The following is a 26,800-nucleotide window of genomic DNA, read 5'->3' on the forward strand; positions in this document are numbered from 1 at the left end:
AAGAAATCATATAACTGACAAGTCCAGTGAGCAACATTTGCTTCACTTCTACTTTATAGCTTACTCCAACAGCAACATCACAATATGCTGCAAACCCCAGCATCAGCAACTGTTAGTCCTTTCTCATTTTTGAGAATATACAGACTTGGATAAAAAAATTAAAAATGTTCAAGTGCTGCTCTTCACCTCATCAAATAGTTCTTAGCTATCATTAAATATCTTATGCTTGAATGCTCTAGGAACTCATTGGAATATATGGTCCCAAAAACTAGGCTTTCTCTAACACTGTTCATAAGGAAAACTCTTTTTAAACTGGCAGTGATTACATTATATTCAGTCCAGGCCATTCCTGTTCACTCCAAAGGTTTCATTTGCTACTCATTTTTGCTGCTACATCTATTTACTTGGTCTCAATTCATTTTGCAAGGACAGCCTTCAACAGAAACAATCAAGTAAGCAACATAAAGCCATTTTAAACATTCTCCTGCAATTAAAAAAACATTAATGAAAACAATAGAGAAAAATAACCACTTAATCTAGCACAATTTCACCAAGCAATTTTCATTAAAAACGTGTGAATTAATTCCTGAGGCAAATAGGAAAAGCTGACCAATGGCACTGTAAGGTTAATGGGATCAAGCTAATCACATTAGAAATATGCAATTTTCAGGGAGTATAATGGCAGAAAGATTTTGGTAAACTGCGGAACTTTGCAGATATGTAATGCTAGGCAGTCTGCTTTACAAGGTTAAAGGGTTAGGATTCCACAGTCTTTATGGCACCCAAAGTTTTAGAAAATAAGTTGTTATTATTATTATGCCATTGATACAGGAATGATCTCTAAAGTTCTACATTCAGGTAACTTTCTATGTCTGTAATCCTTTATATTTCCTTCTTTAAGAAATGCTACTCTGAAGAGAAGGCTAAGGCAAATAGACAGAGACTAAGTGATATGTTAGTAATATCTTTTTTTAGATTGCTAAAGAGTCAAAGTATACAATGGACAGTAATGGAACATTTAAAGCAATAAAATATATTAAATCAAATTCTGGCAAGAGTCTACAGAACACAACATGATTTTACACCATAACTACATATAAACCAAAAAATGCATTCCGTGGCTCGCACCGTTACAGTACAGGGATAAAATTCATTACTAAATGAGTTACAACCAACATGTTCAGAAGTTGAAACTAGATATCTTATTATATGTACCTTTGAAAATCACTGCCTTATTACTACCATATGGTTGTGTTTTCCACCAAAATGTTTTGAATTAAAATCCATAGCACCTGATTCCTTAAATATAATATATATTTTTTTTTTTTAAATAATTACATATGTATGTATATTCTTTAAATATATATGATAATAATTAGAGCTGCATAAAGAGGAAGAGGGCTTGGGACTCATAGCTAAGTAACTCTGCCTGAAAGAATGAATGAATGTATGATAAAGACACATCTATATTTTCTTTCTCATGAAAACATTCAGAATTTAGAAGTATCTTTCAAGAAATATAAACTGTATAAACACTATGTTCCACAATTTTACAAGTGGAATTATATTCAACATCTCTTTATCCCTATTCACTAGTCTACACTGAATTTGTTTCTGGATGCTTAAAATCTTCCCTCCTTCTTCCTTGATGACAGCATCTCCAGTTATAGTACAGGAAACCATATTTGGGCTCGCAAAGAGACATCCAAATCTTCATGAAACTCTTCAAAGCCTATTCAATATTCAGACCAATAAATGCAAGCATTTAACAGATTAATTCTAATTTCTTCTACTTCCAGGATCCTTGGTAATTAACAGAGTGAAATAAATATTTTCAGAGGGAGAGATCAGATGTGAGTGGTTCACATTCAAGTCCTTCCACTGACTACAAATGTAATTTAAAGTGACTATTTCTAATATAGACCTGGATCACAGGATTGGCTTTATTTCATTGAAACTTAAGCTTAACTACATAATGTAAGTCACTGGTCTCTGTAACATGAATCATATCTACATGTAATATTTGTACTGAGCTATGCACCTGGTGAATATTTTTTTTGTTGCTTAAAAGATTAATATTTGAAAAATAAGGAAGAAAAGTATTGGCTAATGTTGCATACACTTGATTTAGTAAGTTGATTTATCATATAGTTGTTTTGTTCATTGTGAAGAACACAGAAAAAACATTAGAGTTAGCACTCAGTTGTGTGAATATATTGTATCATGGCTTCAGCTGTCAAATACACTAAATCTGCTGTCAGAGATTTTTGTTCTGCATGAAAGGAGGGGTAGAAGTTAATGAACTGCTTTATATTGCACATGAAATCAAAGTACAAAACTGCATTTTCAGTGCTCACGTTCAAACATCATTTAAAAGTGCAACATATGCCTAGACTATCACAAAAGCAAACTATTCAAACAGTAACTTAATCTGGAATTGAGTGAAGAAAATTAGCCTCAGCAAGTCGTATGGATGGGTTAACAGTCACATGAACACCTGATAAACAGTTGGGCAGAAACTGAGACTTCTCCACACAAAAAGGTGCCAGGATCATTAGACAAATTGCAGTGCATTTAGCACTACCACACACAGCATGGGAAACAAGTACAAGGAGCTAAAACCCAGTGTGCATTAAGAAAATCAGCAATCACTAGAAAAGAGTTGTCTGTACTCCTCTAACATCTTACACGTTTCCTCTAGGAACAGCCACTGCAGCTTTAGCAATGCTGAACCTAGTTCCCTTTTAGATAGTCCTCTTTTTTTGGAGGACTTTCTTCATGGTTATTCCAATTAACTCATAATTTGTCTTAACCTATAACATCAACTAACATCCTGGTGAAGAAGCACTTGTCACTACATCCTAGTATCTTGACGTTCAGATTTGTCAAATTCCTGAGTAATCAATGACTTGGAAAAAGCACATACTCTCAACTTACACTTAGATCTGGTAAACTTAAAAATAAGGTTACTAAATATCAACACTCAGAATAAAGAGAAAACAATTTATAAAGTATGGGGGGGGGGGGGGGGGGGGGAGGGGAAGAGAGAGAAAATACATTTATTCTGCTTACACAAACATGAAAACCTGAAGACACTTGCCCTGGTTCTCATCACCACGTTTTCACCTTTCCACTTTTCATGGTGCATTCCACAGAAGTCCTACTGAGACGGTATGCTGGCCCTGTAGAGCTACTCTCCTTCACCATGGTTTTGAAAATTTCATTCTGTTTTTGTAATCCTATTTCAGTATTAATGATTTAAACAAACAAACAAAACCACAAAAGAAGACAAAGCAAAAAAACCTAAACACAACCCTATATTCTCTAGAGTAGAAGACAGGTTGTGCTAAAAACCAGGCAGCTCTCCTGAGGTACACCAGGCTGCAGTCATTACATATTTACCTCTTTCCATAAGCAGCTAAATCTACTATCCAAAGAGTTCTAATTTTGCTTAATTACTGTGGAGAGAGCGAGCCTCAGCTTTCAATGACTCCTATAATTTATCTGATAATATTAGACTACATCATAGCACAGAGTAATTTCTGACCTTCAGCAGCAAACACATACTATATACTATATTCAATATCTTTGTGCTGAAACTTTCAATTTTACTATGTACAACTGTACCAAATATTTAGAGGAGTAATTGTCTTCTGGGAGAGAGCCTGAGAGAAAGAGGGCATCAGAAAGTGATGTGCAGGTTTCAAATTCATATACAAACTCCCAAACTTGTCTGTATCGCATGAGGTTAAGTTAAATATTTTTTTTAAGTCAGACATGAGAAATGCAGTATTACTATGAGTTCTTGGCCTACAAACTCAAGCAAAAATAAGGAATTTAGGTACCAAAATAGTGTTAGTTTAATAATATACAAAACAAAACTTAGGGTTTTTTTCATTAGGCACTTGAATTTCTGATATTAGCTTTGCAGTTTTAAAGCCAGGCTCTTGAAGCAATGTAGAAAACAGTACAAACAGGGATACAGTCTCATCAGAAGAAAAAGGATCATCAAAAACCATACTGAAGTTTCAGAGATAAGAAAGGGTAGTGTGAGAAGATTTATTTCTTTTTTTATGCTTCTTATTACACTTTTAGTGTACTCATAAACTGTTCAGGATCCTTCAGTATCTTTCTAGACAGAGGGCAACTCCTCCTCCTCCTAGTACAAGGCAAGCAAAGCTGAAAGAAGGATGATGTATAGTCTATTCATTATATTTTAATATTAACATTTTGTGCTAACAATTTCTGTGAGATAAAATCTGTATCTTAAAGACGGAATGATAAAATATCTTTGCATTTAATTTACAATACTTTCACATGTGAAGATCAAACCAAGTTATTCATGATAACCAAGAAGTGTAGAAGCTTTTGAGTAGGCTTGTTAACAGAGCAGTTGAATTGAGACTGTCATAGCTGAGGTTGAGATCAATGGATAGTTGATGTTTTTTCTCCTAGCAAACTGCACTTAGGATGCCAAGTTACATTATTTACCTTGTGTAGCTGTAGCAAATACCCCCTCTGACAGGTGTATAGAATCAGATTTGTATCTCTTTAAAACCTTCTCTTTCAAAAAACTCTAGCTCACATATAAGAATCTACTTTAATGGAAATAGTAGATCATGTGAAAAGTGAAAAAAAAATACATCCATAATAAATACAATGGTCCAAATGATGATACAAGCTAGAGATTCCTTTGTGATATATACAGAATTTGTAGTTCTGTGATGAAGAAAACTGGCAGACAAGCCCAAGAGTGAAATAAGAAGACAACATGCTCATCACCTACATATTCCTAGAAAATATTTGTAGGGGAGAAAACTAAGCATTCTCAACAGCTCTGTTTTTAAAATGTTCTGATTATGTCAGACTTTCACCTTGCATATTAATATAATTTAATATAGGTGTGAAATCCATTACAATAAAGGGAATTTTTTAAAAAGCCACCCCTTTACATTAGGCCTGAATTAACACAAGTCACTAACCTACTAACTTTTATGTGCCAGGGGTTCACTCATGAAAAAATAGAGCACTACAGCCCTATTCCAAGGGATAATATAAAGCCACTGAGTGGCTCAGAACTGGATATGATATTCCAGGTGTGGCCTCACTAGGGCAGAGTAGATTGAGATGACAGCAGGGAGTAGTGGTGGAGGAGAACATCTCTCAACCTGTTAACCACATCCCTTCTAATACATCTCAGGATACCATTGGCCTTCTTGGCTACAAGGACACATCGCTGGATCATGGTCATTCTTCTATTCACCAGGACCCCAAGGTGCCTCTGCTCTACTCTCCAACTGGTACATGAGATTGTTCTTTCCCAAATGCAAGACTCTACAATTGCCCTTGTATTTCATCAAATTTCTCCATGCCCAACTCTCCAGCCTATCCAGGTCCCACTGAATGGCAGCAAAACCTTCAGGAGTGTCAGCCACTCATCCCAGTTTTATCAGCAAACTTGCTGACAGCGCACTCTGTGCCCTCATCCAGGTTGTCGATGAATATATTGGATAGTACTGGTTTCACTATCCTCTGAAACAGGCAACAACCTTGAAACTAATACAGACAAAACACAAGATTTAATCTAAGAACAAACTTGACAACATTTTCAAAAGGCTTGCAATACTTAATTGTTTCAAAAAACTCAAAGAGGCACTTGGTGTCATGGTCTAGTTGACTGGATAGGGCAGGGTGATAGGTTGGACTGGATGATCTTGGAGGTCTCTTCCAACCTGGTTGATTCTATGATTCTACCTAATAGGATAGACAACTGTGCATATATTCATGTTGGCCATGAGGTCAATAAGGCTTACTCCCTCGTATTTATATGTAATCACTACTTAAGAATCATTATTTTAAAAGTTACTTAAATCAGAATAAAGGACAGTCACTACCTCAGAGACTTTATGGATCAAGTATAAAATAAGAGTCAACAAATTTGCAGAAAGTAAAGTAAGAAAGTAAAAAGAAGCAACACAAAACTAGTCAATGTGCCTCTCAAGCACTATTAACAGACTCAACACTACCTGTCAAATCTATTCTGAGTACTGCAGAAAAACAGAACGCATATAAGGATTTAGAGGAAACTGGCTGAATATCTGCATTAGGTGCTCCACTTAAGTATGATGGTCAACCTGCAAGGTATCAGAGATTCTTTCCTGCAAGCTCAGGTGCATAATGAGGCTGTCATCACTGGCTGATAAACTGGCAGTCAGCGCCTCAACACTGAATATAAAACGGCATGTAAGGTGTCAGTATTAGTCCATTAAAGGCCTTGAAAGAGAAAGCATCTGAGTTTCCCTTGGTGCTATAAAGAAAAGGGAGCTAAAGGAGATGCAAAGCAAGAAAAAGTGATGGACTGAAAACTGATCTTTACAGCTTTTTTTCAGTTAGGTTGAATATAAATGAAGTAACAATGCATTTGTCAATGCCAAAGAAAATGACATTGCAGTAATAAAGATGTGAGCTGATGACAGCATGGGTAAAAATATCTGTTAGACAGACAGAGAAGCCTGTATCTTAAAATCATAAAAAAGAATTTGCAAGACAGATTCCTTACCTCAGCATATTGAATATATTTTTATAGCTCAGCTATGTCAACGAACTGAAAATTTACTTAAACTGAGTATTTGGAATAAATCTCCAGTACATAAACAGTTAATTCAGTATCAGTGCCATGTTACTAGCAGATTATATTCAGTTTGATAACTGAATGTAATCCCTGAAGTCATGCTTCCTTACAAATTTTTGCAGATATTCTTTACACAACATCATTAAATTTAACAGCCATCTTTTCTATTAATATTTTAATTCTAAATATGCTCGAACCCATGCTTGAACATTTTATTACCTAACAGTATCAGTCTTTCATGTCTCAAGAATTCAGGAGAAGTTTAGAATTAGGCTGTAGTTTGCAGAATTAATAAGTCTGATTTATTCTGATTGATATAATCTTTATATAATCATTCTTTAATTATCAGGTATTGAACGACTATAAAGGTATTCATTACTTGCATCTTTACTTAAGCTGAGATAGTAGAAACTGAATGAATTTCACATTTTACATCTATATCCCAAATCATACTTTATCATATTAAGAAATAGGTAATTTTTAAGTCTATATTAAACTTAATCTTTTTCCCCCTCCTTTTTAAAATCTATCAGTATGGGACCAGTGAGCTAACACAGAACATTTATACCTTCAGCAAAAATACTACAAGCAAAGAATGATCTATTTGATCCTATAAAACATCACATTGAATACAATAGGATAGGATAGGATAGGATAGGATAGGATAGGATAGGATAGGATAGGATAGGATAGGATAGAACAGAACAGAACAGAATAGAATCAACCAGGTTGGAAGAGCAAAATCTAAGCCAAGAATAAAAGGTCTCCCATTTACTGACTGTCCGTTGTGTTCTCCGTTCCCTTACATGTGAAGTATGAATAGAGCCACTCAAACTAGCTTTTTGTCCCTGGCTTTGTGGAGTTGCGTTAGTAAAGTGCCCTCTCTCTCTTTACAAGTGAGAGCCAGGAGTGAATAAGCAGCCCCAACAGTAACGGAACCACTATCATTCTTTTCAATAACGTTTATTGCATATGGCCATGAAACATTTAAAATGTCTCCCCAAAAACATATTGGTAGAGTTTCACTGCTATCAAAAAGGGACTGGAAAATTTAAAAACTGCGTGTAGTAATTTTGGTCCTCATTACACAGCACTGCAGTCATAGCAAATTTTGAAATGTGCTCAAAGCTTACTAGACAGGTTACTGACATGTTTATAGAACAGGACAATATATAAGCAAATATAAGCTCCTAGCAAAAAAAAAAACCAACAACATTTGACATTTCCTCCATAAGCAGCTTCATAAAAGTATTTTTTTTCTCTAGGGACACTGCAGCTTGAAATAGCTCTTCATTCTCCAGTGTACTGCATCTTACACTAGTCAGCACCAATTTATATGGAAAAGTGGCATGGAATAATCTGTGGGAAGTCAAGAGGTCCTAGACTTCATAAGACAGAAACATGGGACAACTTCTAAAAATAATGTTTTACATTGCTCTAGATTTACATATAAAGAAAGAATCACTTTTCTTCTCAATCGTCTGTTGCTAAAACTTATGTTAACCCACAAATCTCATGTTTCTGAGGTCTACCCAACTGCCCAAATAGACAACAGTAAGAACAATAATTTGTCAAATAGATTAAAAAGAAGACAACTTCTATCATGATTTGATAATCATTTTACAATGTGAAAATTAGTTATCTTCTTTTAGATGTGAAAAATATGGGATTGAGGTCAACATAGTTTGAAATGCTTTTGTTACAGGTTAATATAGACCTATTTATATAGATGTATGCCTATAACAGATACATATAATATAGACATGTTATTATTTGAAAATGTGTAGGCCTGAATTGGAGCATTTATTTCTTCCTCTATTTCCCTTATCAAAACTTATTTCCCTTGACAGTGTATTTAATTCTACAGATGTAAATCAAATGCCAAGTGGTTTTCAGATTTTATCACTGTAGAATCATAGAACCATAGAACCAAGCAGGCTGGGAGAGACCTCCAAGATCATCCAGTCCAACCTAGCACCCAGTCCTGTCCAACCAACTAGACCATGGCACTATGTGCCTCATCCAGTCTTTTCTTGAAGACCTCCAGGGACAGCAACTCCACCACCTCCCTGGGCAGCCCATTCCAATGGCAAATCACTCTCTCTATAAAGAACTTCTCCTAACATTCAGTCTATACCTCCACCGGCACAACTTGTGACTGTCCCCTTGTTCTGTTGCTGTTTGCCTGGGAGAAGAGACCAACCCCCACCTGGCTATGGCCTCCCTTCAGGTAGTTGCAGTACTAGTCCAGGCAGACTAACTCCTTACATTGCAAAATTTCTTTCTTTGCCATTACAATACACAAAAATCCACCAAAATAAGAGCCACACAAACATACATGCAATCTGTAATAAAGAACTATGATCATGGAGAGCTGAACATTTGCTATATGTTGAACAATCTGTTCATATAAGGAACAATAAACATAACACTTTACTGATTGCAGCAAGACTTATGAAAATAGAAATAAAGCAAAGATTATTTCCTGTCATAGAATCATTAAGGTTGGAAAAGACCTCTAAGATCACTGAGTCCAACCATAACCCAACTACCATGGCCACTAAACTATATCCTGAAGTACCACATCTACATGCTTCTTGAATATCTCCAGGGATGGTGACTACACCACCTCCATGAGCAGTCTCACCACTCTTTCAGGAAAGAATTTTTCACTAATATTCAACCTAAACCTCCCCTGGCACAACTTAAGCCCATTTCCTCTTGTCCTATTGCTACTTACCTGGGAGATGACCAACATCAGACTCACTGCAACCTCTTTTCAAGTAGCTGTAGAGAGCAGTAAGATCTCCCCTTCAGCCTTCTCGTCTCCAAACTAAACCAACCCTTCCAGTTCCCTCAGCTGCTCCTCACACAACATGCCTTCCAAAATGCTCACTAGCCTCATTATTCTTCTCTGGACACTCTCCAATACCTCAGTTTCTTATACTGTGGCAGACAGAACTGAACGCAGTATTCAAACTTATGCCCTTGCCAAGGCCAAGTACAGGGGTATGATCACTTCCCTGCTCCTTCAGGACACACTGTTTTGGATACAGGCCATGGTGTTACAGATAATGTACTTAATCCAACATAACCAAGTACTTTAAAACTGGTCTTCAATTAAACTGATCAGTGTCTCATCTACTGTATCACTACACCTGATGTTCTGGGAAAATTATTCTACCTTAAAAATTCCTGTCAGGCTTTTTATTCTATTGAAAAAAAACCAGAAAGAATAATGAATTTCATTCTTGCCTGTGGGAGAGAAGTATCACTTGGAGAACTGATAACACTTCAGTTATTTTACAAGGTCACGTTACACAATAATGAAGGCCAAACCTTTTAGTGCTAACACATGATAGCGATAAAACTAGCACTAGTCTACAGATCCTTGAAATTACTAATTGCATCTCTATGTTGTAAGCAAGCTAAAGCAGTCTGCAAAGTGTTCCTGATATGTGTGCTTTACAGTCTAGTTTACATAGCCTATAAAGAAATTAAACCATAAAGAAATGACTTAATTATTAAAGAAGTGAACAAATCTGAATATATGTGAGGAGAATAAAACAAACCATCATAGTACTATACCTGGGGGTTTATTATTTAAGCATTGTCGTAATAGATGCAGTAGAGAGGAGGAAATTATGAATTTTGGTGCAGGAAATCAACAGGTGAAACTTAATAGGGAGGATTAACAGTGAACAGTTGTAGTGGAGAGGCATGGCTACCAACATTAAAGTTGTTTGTGACAAAATACCATAAACTGAGAAAATCTGACAGTGTTGGCAGGTAGTATAAATTAAAGTTGTTATGTTGTGCCCTTGGGCATTTATTTATTGCAAAGATAGGCAAGGACAGTTAAAGTGCTCTGAATAAATTCTTTTATGAAGAAAGGTAAAACAGATTAAAGTGATACACAAATTTACACAATGGTTAATTTGTACAGAGCAACAGAGTTCAGTCAGATGGACAGAAAATAAGCTGGTAATGGGGACACTTCCCCAGGGCAAGCAATGGTGAGGGCTTTGCAGCAAGGTTTGTTTACAGTCAGCCTGTAAACAGGACTTTAATGTCTTTCAGGCACCACATGGGTATCACGGGGTAGAATTCTACAGAAAATATTTCTATGAAAGTAACTGTCAACAGTTCACAAACATAACTGAACTTCTACAGGGGTACACAAATTATTTGGCTATTTACCATATTCAAATCCCATTCTAAACAGCTCCCTGATATGACCTTTACTGGAAAAATGTCAGAGTTTGAAATGTAGAAACTTGAAGTAAATACTGTTCGAGTCCTTTTATTCCCTACTGAAAAACAGCTCCCTCACTTAAAAAAAATCACTTGCCCAGCTTTTTTTCAAGGAACAAACATCATCTTGTTGTATTATACTGTTACATTACACAGATGAGAAATTATAAGTAAAGAACGTCAATGATGCACTGAAGATTAAAAAAAATGCAGTTATCTTTTCAGAAAATATTTTTTAAATACCAAGGATGTACTTGCAACAGCAGCTCCAGAAGTCATCCTCTCAAAGTCTGTCTTAGTTAAAACACCTTGTTTGATTGGGTTTTTTTGCATTGTTTTCCAGAATAAAAAAAGAGAATACATCTACTTCTTATAGTCGCTTCAGTGACAACAGTCTGGGAACAATTCTAACAGAAACAGTCATTCTTGCTGAAAATGTTACTAATTTATCATAAATTCATCCCCAAATAATTCTAGGAAGATAAATTTAACAAATACCTCCCTATCCTTGGAAAACATCCAATCTACTTACTTGAAAATCTTTCTCCTCCAGGATTTCTTTCCTCCACCTAACAAGGAAGGCTGCACAGACGTATAGGTGGAAGTGAGAAAACCCCTCTGGTTCAGCCTAGAAAAAAAATATATATAATCCTTTCAATACACAGCCTCTGATCATGATATAACCTAAGTGTATTTTCATGGCAATCAGAGATAGCTACAAATGTCAGCTAAGTCACTCTCTGTATCACAAACATGTTTGCATTTGATCTATGCCAAATTTATTCACAGCTGTTACCTGTAACAGGAAAGAAGGTGAGGTATACATCCATTTCTCACATTTGAATTAGTTCTTTACAGATCAGTTTTCCATTTCTGATATTATCCATTAGCTTATACCTGGTGTATTATATTGTACTGTCTAGCTCAGCAGTGTGGCATGAACATGTGCTTCTTCTCCATTATTAAGACCAAACTCTACTACTATTAGAACTTTCTAGTCATAAAACAAAAAAATGGAAATTATTAATCATTAAAAAAATACAGAACTCAGTTGCTATTTGATTGAATTAGAGGTTTTAGCTAAAGGGAAAAATTACATCTTGTAACACAAAACAACTACAACTCATATTTGTACTCAGATCTACAGCATTCTCTTTTAGTTCAAGCCAGCAGACTCAGTCACTTCATAAAATTCCCTCCTGAAATTAAGATTTTATAAGTATACCTAAGATTTTAGAAATATTTGTGATCCTTCTAAAAGACTTCACTGAGTTTTCTCATAATACCAAATTAATTCTAGATTTTGTTTTCCACACCACTGAGAACTGAATAATTATATTTAATTATCAATGTGACGAATGTGAACTAATGCTAAATAAAACCTCATTAAAACAACACTTTAAATGGTATTTATAAAATTAAGCTACATAATATGGCAAACGCTGATATCTAAGCAATTTATAGGATCTAATTGTAGTTCTTTAGAAGTATAACAATTTTGGGTTTATAGTCTCTCTTGGTCGGTGTTATCTAATCAGCAGGTTACTCTTTAGAAAAGTAGTGTTCTGATGAAATAAAGTGAACTGAAACAACTTCTAATGAAAAACTTTACACAAGAAAAACATCTATGTTATTGTTACTGTACCTAGCACAGAATTTAAAATACTTCACATAACATTTGTAACATGCAATAAAGTAACTTCAATGCTATCACAAATGGAGAAGAAAAGACTCTCCTCCTAATTTTCCTTCTCAACTTTTTACCTTGACTGACAGAAATGCACACTGTACTACAAGGGGCTGGCACAAATAACATGTTAGCAGTCACAGAAACTATGGATCACCCTGTCCACCAAATCAGTGAGAGAGAGAAAACAGATAATGTCAATAATTTGCAGGAAAGTTTTACATTTAAAGGTCTAGTTGGAAGTGGAAAAAAAAGAATCAGCACATTTTGGAACCAGAAAAGGAAGATTCTGATTATAAAATCCTGTGGTATTCTTCCTACTCCAGAAAAAATACTCTACTTGACTAACATGACTTTAATCAGTCTATTCAGACTTATTAAGACTAAACCAACAGTCTATACAAGAACACATTATATGTACCAGAAGCTCACTTTGAAGTTGAAGTTTGTGCTGTCACTGGTGAAGAATTTCTGGCATAGTAAGAAACAGCTCAGTTCACCATTACCCTGTGAACTATGATCTGTGTTTAGTTCTACTTTGAAGAATGGGTAACGGAAGAGCATGACACCAGCTTGAGCATTTGCAATCAAAGAGGAAAGCAAGGAGGAAAAAAATGATAGCTATGGGACAGAGACAAATAAAATTGGATTGAGATTGCCAACCGGATAAAGTAACAGAAATACTGCTGAAAGCAGATTAAGAAAGAGGAAAACTATTTTTGCAGATGAAGAAGTAGAGAGACCATTTAGTCTGTATGAAGGAAAATGTCATTTAAAGTAACAATTATTATTTGGGGTATTTTATGTATTGGATTACGTGTTATCATCCTCGACTGTAACAAATGTTTACATTTCTTGAATTACATGATGTAAGCAAAAAAGCAGGGAACTAAATGGAACCTGTTTTGGTATATAGTAATCCTGCCACCTCATCAATCCTCCACCGTTACATCAGTTCTTGAAAAGCATAGGGAGGAAGAGGGCAGGATTAAAGAAATCTACCTGAAAGCAGCCCTTTAACTCTCAAAGTCAATTTGTGGTTAACAAGACTGTTTATTTTCCTCTTGTTGACAGTATGACACAGGTAGTCAAATTAGATCACTGGTGTGGGGGTTTTGCTGATAACAGCCTAAGATGCTGGGTTTTAAGACCAAGAATTAACTCTGTTAGCATATAATAAATAAAAATATTCCACAGCCAGAAAGTCAAGATAAAATGCTTTCAAACAAACAAACAAAACCCTCAGCAACTAAAGCTTTTGAAGAGCAGTAGAAAAATCATCTGGAAGTATACAAGAATCCGTACTTTTTCTGGTCAACCTTTCTTTTTTCCCCACTACAATTTTCTTCAGCTCTTATAAATGAAACCAAATAGGCTTAAATATGCAATTCATTAGAGAAAAAACACATACCTCCCTATAGAGTTGAAATTTATCATGCTGCAGAGATAAATCTAGGCTACAAAGTATTTCCAATGGATAGCTTTAGACAGTTTTAGAAATTGAGTGAAACAGCTAATGCATAATCGTCTTTTCTAACACCTGCTACCTATTATACTTTTCCATTTGTAGCTTTTGAAGTTACAAACAGTTTGATCTCTAAATGCACAGAAACACGGACTACCTGCTAAAAGCTATTTAAAATCAAGTATAAACAACGACCTTGATTTAAATATTTTAGCAGAAGATCTTAAGACAGATGTACAACCTTCCAGAAGACTTATTCTGAACACATTACAGACGACTCAGAGCACATTATCTATGAACCATCTGTCATTATCAATAAAAATCATTTAGACTGTTAACATCACAAATATCTCATTGCTCTGCAAATGCTGGGCCTCTTTTGCAGCTGAAAGGAAAAGCATTCTTTATACTGCACTCCCCAAACTTCTTGAATTAGACACTTACCAAAACAATGCAAATTTTAGGCATGACTAGACTGATAATTGTCTACTCAATGACTGGTCTAACCTGCCTCCATACGTTAGATACTCCAGCATTTAGGGAGGGTAGTATCTCACGGTATTTTATTTGTTGATAGAGTAAATACAATATAAGGTGAATTTTTTCATTACTCAGAATGATTTGAGCTATGAAATTGTACCAGGGTTAAGTAGGAAACCATCACATTTCACATACCAATACAAGAACATTCAAACACTTTATGATTACAGATAAATAAAGCAACTCTAAGCACCCCTGGGTTTGCCACATTATAAAGGGCAGATAGTTTAGCTGTAAAGAAGTTTAAGCATTTTTTCCCAACTTATCCAAGCAACTAATGACAGAAGAAGATAAAGACATCTGCACAGGATCACCATGGAAAAGCAACCTATTGGCTGCTCCTCCAAGATTTATCTTTTCCACCAGCAGGAGCTCTGTCTTCCTAGGCACAGGCTAATATTCACTGTCAAAACTGAGACTCAGCGTTCCAGTCTGAGAAGAAACACAGCAGACATACACCACACACAGGTCCATCAGGGTAACTATCCTACCATCAAAAATGATCAGCACCAGATGACTAAGAGTGTAAGAATGCAAGCCCACAGTAGTACATCCCTAGAATACTCTTCAGTGATTTTTTTTTTGTGCTCAAAGATGTGTTTAGATTAAGTTATAGAATATACCCATTTAATAATTCTTAATAGATTTGTCTTTATTTATCTGCTCAAAGTTTTTTCCCACTGTAAGCATTTTGGTAATTACAAAGCCCTGTGTCTTTTTTAAAGCAAACACCTGCTAGTTTCATTGAAAGCTGTTCATTAACACATTGAGAGTATGAACAATCACTTCCTGTTCATCTTTTTTCAGTCCATTCCCTTTTCTTCTCTTTTGCAGACTAGTTTTTTTTTCTGGTTTATTCTACTATTACTCATGTACCAGCTCCACCATCTTTGCCTCTTACACATCTTTTCCTGTAATTTCTGATGTTGCAATAAAGCCTGGATTTTGTACAGCATGTAACATGCAGAAAGAAGGTAACTGCTGCATAATGACGTTTTGTTCTTTTTTCCAGAAATTCTTAGCCTTTGATTTTCTTTTAACTTTCTTCCTTGTGCTTAAGCATAGAAAGCTAACTTGGAGCCTATACTTAAACCAGCACAGTTAGGAATGTTCTGAACACACACACACACACACACACACACACACACACACACACACACAATCATTTTGTATTTGGCCATCTGGAATTTTACCTGTTATTTACTGCCTGATTTGTTTACAGTGACAAAAAGTCCTGCAGTTCCTTGCCGGCAACCTCTCACCCTTACTACCCTCAATAACATGATGTCAGCAAACTCCTCTCTTACTCCTTTATCAATTTCCCAATGACTTCAGCAGAAACAGCTAAAGTCTCATCAAAAAAATATTAAGAAGTTACATGTGATTTTCTTTACCTCTGAAACACACCCACTTATTCCTACCATCTGTTTTCTACCTTTCAGATAGTTATTATCCATCCAAGGGCATTTTTCTTAATTTAACAGCTATGTTTTTTCTTCACTAACCTTCAATGAAGATCCTTCTTCACTGTTTTCATCAATCTCAATAGGCTACATCAACCTGGTGCATTACATGCATTGGCTCTTAAGGCTTTGGAAGGTGTGATTTCTTACTACCAAACTTTCTTAAAACACCACATTTAATCACAGTGAAAGAGTATTATGACATGACACTGTATACCATCCCTGGAGGTGTTAAAGAAAAGACTGGATGAGGCATTTAGTGCCATGGTCTAGATGACTGGATAGGGCTGAGATCAGACTGGATGACCTTGGAGGTCTCTTCCAACCTGGTTGATTCTATGATTCTGTGATACTGGAATGCTTCGAAGATTGCAGGTAGTTTTGTCGTACATAGCAGCCTACAAACTCATGTGTGATCATAACCTCCTATTGGTTTTAGAGTCAGTTATACAATGAAATTTTGATTTTCTTTACAATTTAGTCATGATACATGTTTAAAAGTATGCTGCAGTTGCATGCTTAGCAAATCCAGTTATTTTTGTTCACTTGGAACATTTTGGATTATCTTCTATCACTGCTTTTGTTTCCACATGAGTACTCCTAAAGGGATGATCCTAATAGTAGTAAGTGACTAACAGCACTTGTCTAATCTCAGCCTATTCTGACAATAAACATGGCCACAAAGTCAGACCATTTATCTTTAAACCCAAGCAAATGAAAAAAAAACCAAAACTTACTTATATGTAAGTACCATAAGTCACTGTTTTTAAAGCAAACATGCATAAATCAATATGAAAATGTATAGGCTGGTTTGAGCTTTGCATGAAAACCAAATCTGATCCAAAGGTATTTCATAGCATTTTCATCTGTAATGGAGTCTTGCATTTTCAGGTCATAACAGCAAGTTATGGCTGGCACAGCAAAACACCATTAATAAATAAATAAATTCATTACCTCAACCCTTAGTATCCACTGTAAGTTCCTTGTAGAAGACCTACTTTAAACCTCTACAAAAACTATGTTCCCATATCCTATTTCTGCTAGGAATGTTCAAAAAAATATTGATCTTACAGTGCTCTATTAGCTTTGACAGATTTATGCTGAAAAGGTGAAGATCAGTTTTCATAACTATTTAATAGTTGGCCTCTCTACTCTAGCAAGCAACAACTTGGCAACAGTTTGAAAAAAACCCGCTGTGAAATCCCAGCCACAGGGATTGCTGGAATTTTTTTGGATCAATATTTTGCTCTGTTAAAATTTTCCATACAGCCTTCAAAATCTGTGGTAATACTATTCAGCAATATCAAACACAAATGGATGCTATTGACCCATTAACCATTTTAAGCAGAATCTTTTATGTAACTTCCCACAGTATCACAGTATTATTAGGATTGGAAGAGACCTCACAGATCATAAGTCCAACCCTTTACCACAGAGCTCAAGGCTACACCATGGCACCAAGTGCCACATCCAACCTTGCCTTGAACAGCTCCAGGGACGGCGACTCCACCACCTCCCCGGGCAGCCCATTCCAGTGGCCAATGACTCTCTCAGTGAAGAACTTTCTCCTCACCTCCAGCCTAAATCTCCCCTGGCGCAGCCTGAGGCTGTGTCCTCTTGTTCTGGCGCTGGCCACCTGAGAGAAGAGAGCAACCTCCTCCTGGCTACAACCACCCCTCAGGTAGTTGTAGACAGCAATAAGGTCCCCCCTGAGCCTCCTCCTCTCCAGGCTAAACAATCCCAGCTCCCTCAGCCTCTCCTCGTAGGGCTGTGCTCAAGGCCTCTCACCAGCCTCGTCACCCTTCTCTGGACACGCTCAAGCATCTCAATGTCCCTCCTAAAGTGGGGAGCCCAAAACTGAACACAGTACTCAAGGTGTGGTCTAACCAGTGCAGAGTACAGGGGCAGAATGACCTCTCAGAACAGAGTTTAATTACTATACTCCTCACTTGCCCATACGTTCAATTTAAATAATTAAAAAACCCACAAACCCTAGCTCCAAGTGTACATTTGATTTTTTTAGTCCTGTTTTTCCCAGAATAAACTGTGGTGAGAATAAATAAAACAGTGTTTCTCATCTGGTTCATTTAAATAATTAATTATGGATTTTTTTAAATTAGAATCATAGAATCATAGAATCAAGTAGGTTGGAAGAGACCTCCAAGATCATCCAGTCCAACCTAGCACCCAGCCCTAGCCAATCAACTAGACCATGGCACTAAGTGCCTCATCCAGGCTTTTCTTCAATGCCTTCAGGGACAGTGACTCCACCACCTCCTTCGACAGCCCATTCCAATGCCAATCACTCTCTCTGGGAAGAACTTCCTAACATCCAGCCTATACCTCCCCCTGGCACAACTTGAGACTGTGTCCCCTTGTTCTGTTGCTGGTTGCCTGGGAGAAGAGACCAACCCCCACCTGGCTACAACCTCCCTTCAGGTAGTTGTAGACAGCAATGAGGTCCCCCGTGAGCCTCCTCTTCTCCAGGCTAAACAACCCCAGCTCCCTCAGCCTCTCCTCATAGGATTTGTGCTCCAGGCCCCTCACCAGCTTTGTTGCCCTTCTCTGGACATGTTCCAGCACCTCAACACCTCTCTTGAATTGCGGGGCCCAGAACTGGACACAGGACTCAAGGTGTGGCCTGACCAGTGCTGAGTACAGGGGAAGAATAACCTCCCTTGTCCTACTGGCCACACTGTTCCTCATGCAGGCCAGGATGCCATTGGCTCTCTTGGCCACCTGGGCACACTGCTGGCTCATCTTCAGCCTACTACCTATCAGTACCCCCAGGTCCCTTTCCTCCTGGCTGCTCTCCAGCCACTCCGTCCCCAGCCTGTAGCGCTGCTTGGGGTTGTGGTGGCCGAAGTGCAGAATCCTGCACTTGGCCTTGTTAAATCTCATCCCATTGGCCTCTGCCCACCCATCCAGCCTGTCCAGGTCCCTCTGCAGGGCTCTCCTACCTTCCAACAGATCAACACCTGCTCCTAGCTTGGTGTCATCTGCAAACTTACTGATGCTGGACTCAATCCCCTCGTCCAGATCATCAATAAAGATATTGAACAGGACTGGGCCCAGCACTGATCCTTGGGGAACACCACTAGTGACTGGCTGCCAACTGGATGTGGCACCATTCACCACCACTCTCTGGGCCCGGCCATCAGGATGTCAAGTGGAGTCTCACTCAATGAGATACCTTGACATACTGCAATGTGTTTTAGTTTTATAATGACTTTTCTCCTCCTAGGTTGTGGCTTATTACCTTCACATGTAAGAATGATGCTAGATCATAGCAAAGGAATGGAGCTTGCAGGCCTTTCTTCTGCTAAACCGGGTACTTACAAAAGTGGAGTAAGGCAGTTTTTTTGGAGAATGCCTTTGATACAAATGCCAGGTGATGCTGAACTCTACCTAGGGAGAGCAATTACACTGCAACACTTCTACATTATTTTGAAAAGAACCTGGAACAATTATGCAGATTGTAATTATTGAAAGCTTACTGATTTCTTTTGTCATTTCCCATGTTAATGAGCCTCTTCTCTGCTGCAGTAACGAGTGACCATAAGCTGTTGTTTGTACTTACTGCAGAAATACTACTTCATCTGCTGCTTTGAATTCCTTGAAGTAGAGGGCAAACCATTTCCTTTTTACCTACTAGCATGGCTATGCAGAATACAGCAAGAACAGGGATGAGGTAATGTAACCATGAATTCTACCAGTGGTAATCATCTACTGTAATAATATAATGGTGAAGAATGAAATACAAACCCCCAATCTAATATGCATACTTATGGCTCCTCTAGTAGGGAAAAAAACAACACAATTTATGTAAGTTTTTCTTCTGCATAAGTACTTCAGATTGAAAACTCCTAACCTGACTGGAGACAAGAACAGCAGAACCAGCAGCAAGAATTAATGGAGGTTTCAGTACATTAACAAGTAAGAGACACATAATGTTTGAAGTCCTCATCAATAACAGAGTAATTTCCACTGTTCAGGTTTTAGAAAGTGGATGATTACTTAGAGCTGTATTTTCTTTTGCTCAGCATAGTTAGTGTATTAAAGAATAAAGTTGTTCAGTTAGAGCCATTAATATGGTTCCTAATTATCTTACCAAGCCATGGCACAATGCTATGACTTGGAGAACCTCAATGCAATTAACACTGAACATCACTATGTCCTTTGCTTCCCTAACAGTATAACACACAAGCATACAATGTATTTTGTTTCTTGCAAGAGTTTTGAACTGAAGCATAGACTTCCCTAGAACCCTTAGTCCTAAGTATGCTCACTCCTCAAAAAAAATGCTTAGGCAATTAGATCACTCAAGCTGTAAGAGGACACAAAATGATGACATCACCAACAGTCATTTCAACACTCTTTAGCTATTTCCCAGAAAATTAATTTTGCATCTTTAATTTACCAGATGTCCCCCACCTTAACGAAAAATCCCCCTTGTGTGAGAGAAGTTAAGGAAGTAATGAATGAGTTGTTACAGAAAGGCTAAGAAGTAACATTAAGATAAAAACAGAAGTGAGGACAAGTTGTCCCCTCACCCTCAGTATAGGTGAAGATGAAAAAAAGGCTTTCTAAAATCTGCAGGCTATTTCTTTTTTAATAGGTTAAATCGCAGATTTGAGTGAAATCTTCCAAGCTACTTTCAAAGGCATGCACATCTGGGATAACAAAATTTAAATCTCACTTTTGCGTCATCTACATCCAATAACAGAAACTACCATTACAGCAAAGACTTCTTTTATTTAAAGCTAGGCTTAAAGTTGGCCTTCAATTATTCAGACATGGTTGTCCAGCTGCAAATAAATTTGTTCTGAAGTTCCTTCTAATTAAGACCCCATTCATTCTATCTGAAATGAGTAATTTAATTTGAACTTCAACATTTTAATTTCTTCTCAAGTACTGACTTGACACTAATTTGTTGGCCAAAAACGTGGTGGAAAGAATCAAAGCTGTGTCACACCAACATCAGAACTGTTGTTACTCACAGAACTATCCTTAAAGATATGACTTACCTTCCAAGGCACAAACTAAATCCCAATCATTAGCAGAAAATGTATTCTGCGATTGATTTAATTTTAAGAAATTTCCTGTAAGGCAAAATATTTTTACATAAATGTTCACCTGCTCTAAGCAGCCTAGTTATTTGAAGTAAGAACAGGTATGTTATGGAAAATGGGAAATAGAACATGGAAACTTTTCTCCCTGTAAGCACAACGTCAGTAGATACGTGAATCAAAACCAGATCATACTTCCTCAATAACCTGCTTTTAAAAGGTGAATGAGCACAAATAAGCAGTATGACTAATATTTACTAAACTAATTCCCTATTTCACTTTTGGAATTTCTAAACTATTTACCTCACATATCATATTAATTATTTTTGAAGTTCACTCCCAGAGAATTTTGATGCTGAGAAATTAATTAATGGACATAATGGAAGAACCATCAGGATTGTTTAAATACTATTTCAGCACTAGCCTCATTTACATGTATCCCTTTACTCTGAACAACAGAACTGCTGAATTTTCTTTTTAATGAAATTGCTAGTTCTCTAGAAAGAACACAGTCATATCTTTCTATGCAGGTATTAATCTGTTATCACATTTTGATGAGACACGTAATCCATGCTCAAGACAATCACTACAGCTTTGAGCCCTCAGATTTCAAAGATACTGAAACAGTTGTATGATATTTGTATAATTAAATGCTTTTAGCTTTACCATATTAGCTTTAATAAAAGTGATTAATTATTCAAAGCATACCTATAAAAAGTATAAAATTGCTAGCTTAACACTTCACAACTATAAAGTATCATTTCTCTATTTATCGCTATGATTTACAGAATAACTGTACAAACACATATCAAATGTTTATACTGACAGACAGAACCAGTATTTAAAATAACAGTATTAAAAACCAGTATTTGCTTATTTCAGCTTCTCAGCAAATAACAAGAACATGCTCTCTGACACGCTGATAGCATGCAATTCAAAGATATGCTCTCACATTTTAGTCCACATATGTCACTTCCAGATAGAGAGACTTACACGTGTGCCTTTTTGGGCACAAGTTGGTATTCTGATTGCAATGAATGCTTAAATGAAATATTACTGATCACTTGTGTAAAGTGTATTAAGTAATCCAATGAAGATACTAGTGATTTTTTTTCCAGTGAACAGAAACACATCTGCAAACTGACAAGACTATTACATCAATCTAATATGTAAACGTTTTGTGAAGATTTCTTACTAGAATCCAAACATAAAATGACATTTTTGACCACCAAAACTTTGTGTGGTCAAAGAAAGACCTACTTTCTTCTTAATAATACCTAAATTTTCAAGCAAAGTGTTCCAGTTACTTCCTCTTTCTTTCAAAGAACACATTGTTAAAAACCAAGAACAAAAAAATGTGTATCACATTCAGTTTTCTGACAGATGGGGTTTGTTCACTATGAAGAAAAGTGGGTAAGATAGTGGAAATAATAAAAAAATACTTATTCATAAGCATTCATTATTGTCTTCCCTTCTTGTTTTCCAAGCCAATCTTCCTTTCAAGCTTAGTCATGACAAGTACTAAGTCATGACACAGAGTCAAGACCACCACCTAAGTTTCTAGTACAACGATTAAAATGATACTCAAGATATACCACCAGCTTTTTTCATCCTCTTCTCTTATTAAACTACACTACATCCTACAAAATATTAACAAAATACCTAATTTGTGATTACCAGTATTCTTCTAGAGACTAGGAAAGAGTTGCAACTGGCATTTTCCTCCATTTGCTGGTCTGCAAAATGTCAACATTTGTTCCTTGTACAGCACTGCTACCTAAAACAGTCTCGACCAAGGGATGGCTGAATGTTTCACCTCACCTTGTGATGATGATCTAATTGTACCAAAGTTTTTGTGACCATGTAACAGCTTAACAACGCTCCTTGGCCTGCATATTTTACATCTCATTCATCTATTAAAACTAACATAGAAACAAAAGTAGGCAGCATTTGACTGCAGCAGTATCTTCACTCATTTAAAGAGAACAAAAATCACAACATCTGAAAACATCATTCGGCTGCTCTCCAGCTACATCATATATATAGAAACCATCATATAGAATCAACCAGGTTGGAAGAGACCTCCAAGATCATCCAGTCCAACCTATCACCCTGCCCTATCCAATCAACTAGACCATGGCACTAAGTGCCTCATCCAGTCTTTTCTTGAAGACCCCCAGGGACGGTGCCTCCACCACATCCAGCACACATAGTCATGATTCTGCAGAACTGCAGATTTATAAAAGAGCTGATGTCAAAAGCAACTGAAATGCCAACATCATTACTGATTCCAAGTATCTGAAAATTGCTAGTTGCTCAATTCACAGCTGGAAATGTTAATAATGCATGTATTTTAATCAAATTCATTAGGCATTTGACAGCTACTACCAGGAGCTTGATCTTTCCTCAATGAATAAAATAAGCTACTTCTTATCTAAATAGTTAATACAAAAGACTCACCAAGTTAATGAAAAAAAATACTCTTCAGATCACCTCTATCCCCATCCACAACTGGTTAGCACAGAAATAGAATAATACTGATAATCAGGTGCAGGTTTGCTGAACTTTAATCAGAACGAGAAACTATACCCACTAAATCTAATTGACTTTATCAGCTTTTGTAAACATATATCTTATGAGTAATATTGTTCTGAAGAATGTCAATGAATGTTACAGCCTGGTCAGTACTTAAATATCACTGAATAAAGGTAAGGTCTTTGATCTGAATCTTCACAAAGTGCTGAAAATCAAAACCTTGTATACAGCAGAATAGTGAAGTCAAAGTCCGCACTAATAATCAGTCTTGACACTGGATCACTGAAAAAAGCAGCGTGAAACAGAAGACTTGTGTGGGAATGGCAACATTTGTAGAGTTGTTGCATCTCTTTTATCAAGGTTCTCTAGAGGTTAACTCCAATGCTACTACTCTGTGAGAACTGAAATATCTGCATTGATTCTGAAGAATCCTGAAAAACTATGAGACCAATACTCTCACACTTTTCTCCAGTTCAGGTATATCCTACATTAACCACCAGTGCTCTCCTAATGAAATGGATTGCAACTGCTTTGTTAAGGAAAGTGTCTACAAGAATATCCTATAGCACTGTAAACGAAGAAAAGCCTGCCAGAAGTCGAGGCAAATTTCAAGATACCACAACCTGCATAAATTTAATTCTAGTATTACCAATAATACTGTTACCTTTTTTTCTGGACAACCTTAGTCCATCACAGATACAGCACAGTTGTGTAACTAGAGAGACCTCTACAACATTTTATTCCACACTGACAGCCTGAAGTGACCGGTACATTTTCATGGTTTTTTTTTCCATTTGACATGACATCATCAGAGTGTGAAGTGTAAGAGTTTCAAACCTCTTATTGCTGTCAATAAACATGGCTTGCATTTTTCTTTCCATTGGCTTCTGTGAGCATCTCTCCACTAATCCATGCTGACATTTAAAGGACTGAGTTGTCAGTACCAGTGTCTTGAGACGCTTCCAACAGTGAGCAAGAGTGCCCTAGTCAATACTCTGATGGCCTTAAGCAGCTCAAAATGGGACAACACTTTTCATCCAAATAAAAGTTTTCCAGATGAGGGCTTTATTTTTGGCTAAATGCAGAGTCTTCAGCTGAAATTCACAGCTAACATGTAGCTTTTGCAATTTCCCTAATCAGGAACTATTGACCAAATAATATAAAAGCACAACACTAGTCCTACTGAAACAACCCGAGAGCACTGCGTACTGCATTTGATTTCTAAACATCACTCTTTATTTTCAGAAACATTTTACACTTTATTTTACAGAAAACGTCAAATGATCGCCTACTGAGGTTATAAATGACTCTTACTGGATTTCATTTTTTATGTATTTCCATATAACTTTCTTCAAATCTCTTTTTTTTAAAAAAAAAAAAAGTTGTAACAAGCAACAATAAGACTACCATCAAAAACCCATGCTGCTAAGCTTAGGACAAAGTTTATGAACAAAATGAAAGAGAAAGGAACAATTATTTGTAACAATCCAGCCTCCAGAAATTTACAACAGAAATGAAGCAAATTATTACCTAGCCAAATTGTGAAATATTCTTTTCTATGAGGAGATGATCATCAAAACATATTTTTTTACTGCATCTGTTCTTTAGCTTTATATTATTTTTTGCAATGTTTTTCCCACATTATTTTGCTTATAGCAATGAAGACTGAAGACACCGAACTTGTAAGCCTTCAAATCTGGCTAGCATATACCTGGAAATGTCAGAAAGAGGGATGTCAAGCTGTGTGTTCAAACATAAATTTAAGTCGGTGCCAATGCTTTAAGCTGCCAAATACAACTTTGTTTGGCATGTAACTACAAGATTTTTGACACAGTGTACTCATTCTCAGTTACTTCCTGTGCAGTCTTATTCCTCAAGTCTCAAACACCCTAAATTAATACCGAAATGGAAAGGATGTTAACAAAATTAAATAAAAACCAAGCAGATTTACTGCAGTTAGATTTTCTCTAACTTAAAACAAAAATGCATGCAGAGATTTTATGATGGCAAATACCAATAATCTAATATGATTCTGGAAAATGTTTTCAATACACGTTATTTTTCAAGGCATTAATAAAAACTCATCATTATAAAGTTTCTGCTGTCACAGATGAAGCTCACTGTGAACTAACAATACTTGCAGCCTGTGCCAATCAAACTGGATGCAGTACACAGCTGTTATTTGGTAGAAACATGCTCTAACCAGCCAATGTGCATTGCAAAATGTGCTGCAAAACAAATAAATCAGCACATGCAAAGCTCTACTGAAGATGTACACACTCAGTAGACTCCCAGAGTTCTTAAGAAACCGCTTGTCCAGGGTCAGAGATAGAAAGAGTAGTGTCAAACAATTAACTGCTCCCAGAAGGTTTATAATTCTCAGGAGTAGCAACAAGCCACTGAAGATTGATGCTGGACACCTCTCAAGAAACTCCATTTTCCACATAACTTTCAGACAGCAAGGACTCTCTCATGAACATTTCTAGGGTAGTCTACTTTTCATGTTACCTCAATAAAGCATGTCTAGTCTTAGAAGGCTGTGAAAAGCCTCTATATCCCAGGGGTCTTAAACTATAAACTAAAATAATACTTATTTCTGAAAAGCAACAAGGTGCAGCTACTATGGAAACAGGCAGGAAGCAAAGGTTGTCATGCACTGCTCACTGAGAGCCTACAGAGATCCAAACTGCAGAGTTGTTTCCATAGAGGGTACAGGAGTAGAGACAAAGAGAATTTAAAACAAAAAGGACTAAAAAAAGGCTTAGCCCAGTTAGAATAAAAGAAATGAAAAATGCATATGTAATGAAATGGGATGCAGTGCCACAGGGAAGAGAATCTACAAGTTTGAAAACCAAAATCCTCTTTACCACTTCCCTAATTTACATAGCTGGCATTCAGAGCCAGTATCAATAATCACATTTAACACTGAAACAAAAAAACACCTTCAATATAAAAATCACACAAACATTTAATCTGCACTAAAATATTTAACTTCAGGGAGCAATACAGTATCACAAAGCAAAATATATGTCAAATTGCCTCTCATGGAAATCTCAAAGTCCTTTAATTAGGAAAAAAATCCTTATTACCAAGGTTTTATTTCTAATGGAACAATAGCACATAACCCCATAAAAGCATTTTTTTCCTGAAATACTA

At 36.6% G+C, this 26,800-nt stretch overlaps 1 protein-coding gene across 1 annotated transcript in view; it reads right to left on the reverse strand.

The window, feature by feature from the left end:
- TBC1D22A (TBC1 domain family member 22A) overlaps window positions 1-26,800 on the reverse strand; it is a 187,107-nt gene that overhangs the window by 34,227 nt on the left and 126,080 nt on the right. Inside the window, exon 12 of the mRNA XM_064142446.1 lies at window positions 11,418-11,513. Coding sequence (XP_063998516.1) covers window positions 11,418-11,513 — 96 coding nt within the window. The remainder of the gene's footprint in view (window positions 1-11,417; window positions 11,514-26,800) is intronic.

The sequence above is a fragment of the Pogoniulus pusillus genome, chromosome 4 (assembly GCF_015220805.1).
Source record: "Pogoniulus pusillus isolate bPogPus1 chromosome 4, bPogPus1.pri, whole genome shotgun sequence".
NCBI classification, from domain to species: domain Eukaryota; kingdom Metazoa; phylum Chordata; class Aves; order Piciformes; family Lybiidae; genus Pogoniulus; species Pogoniulus pusillus.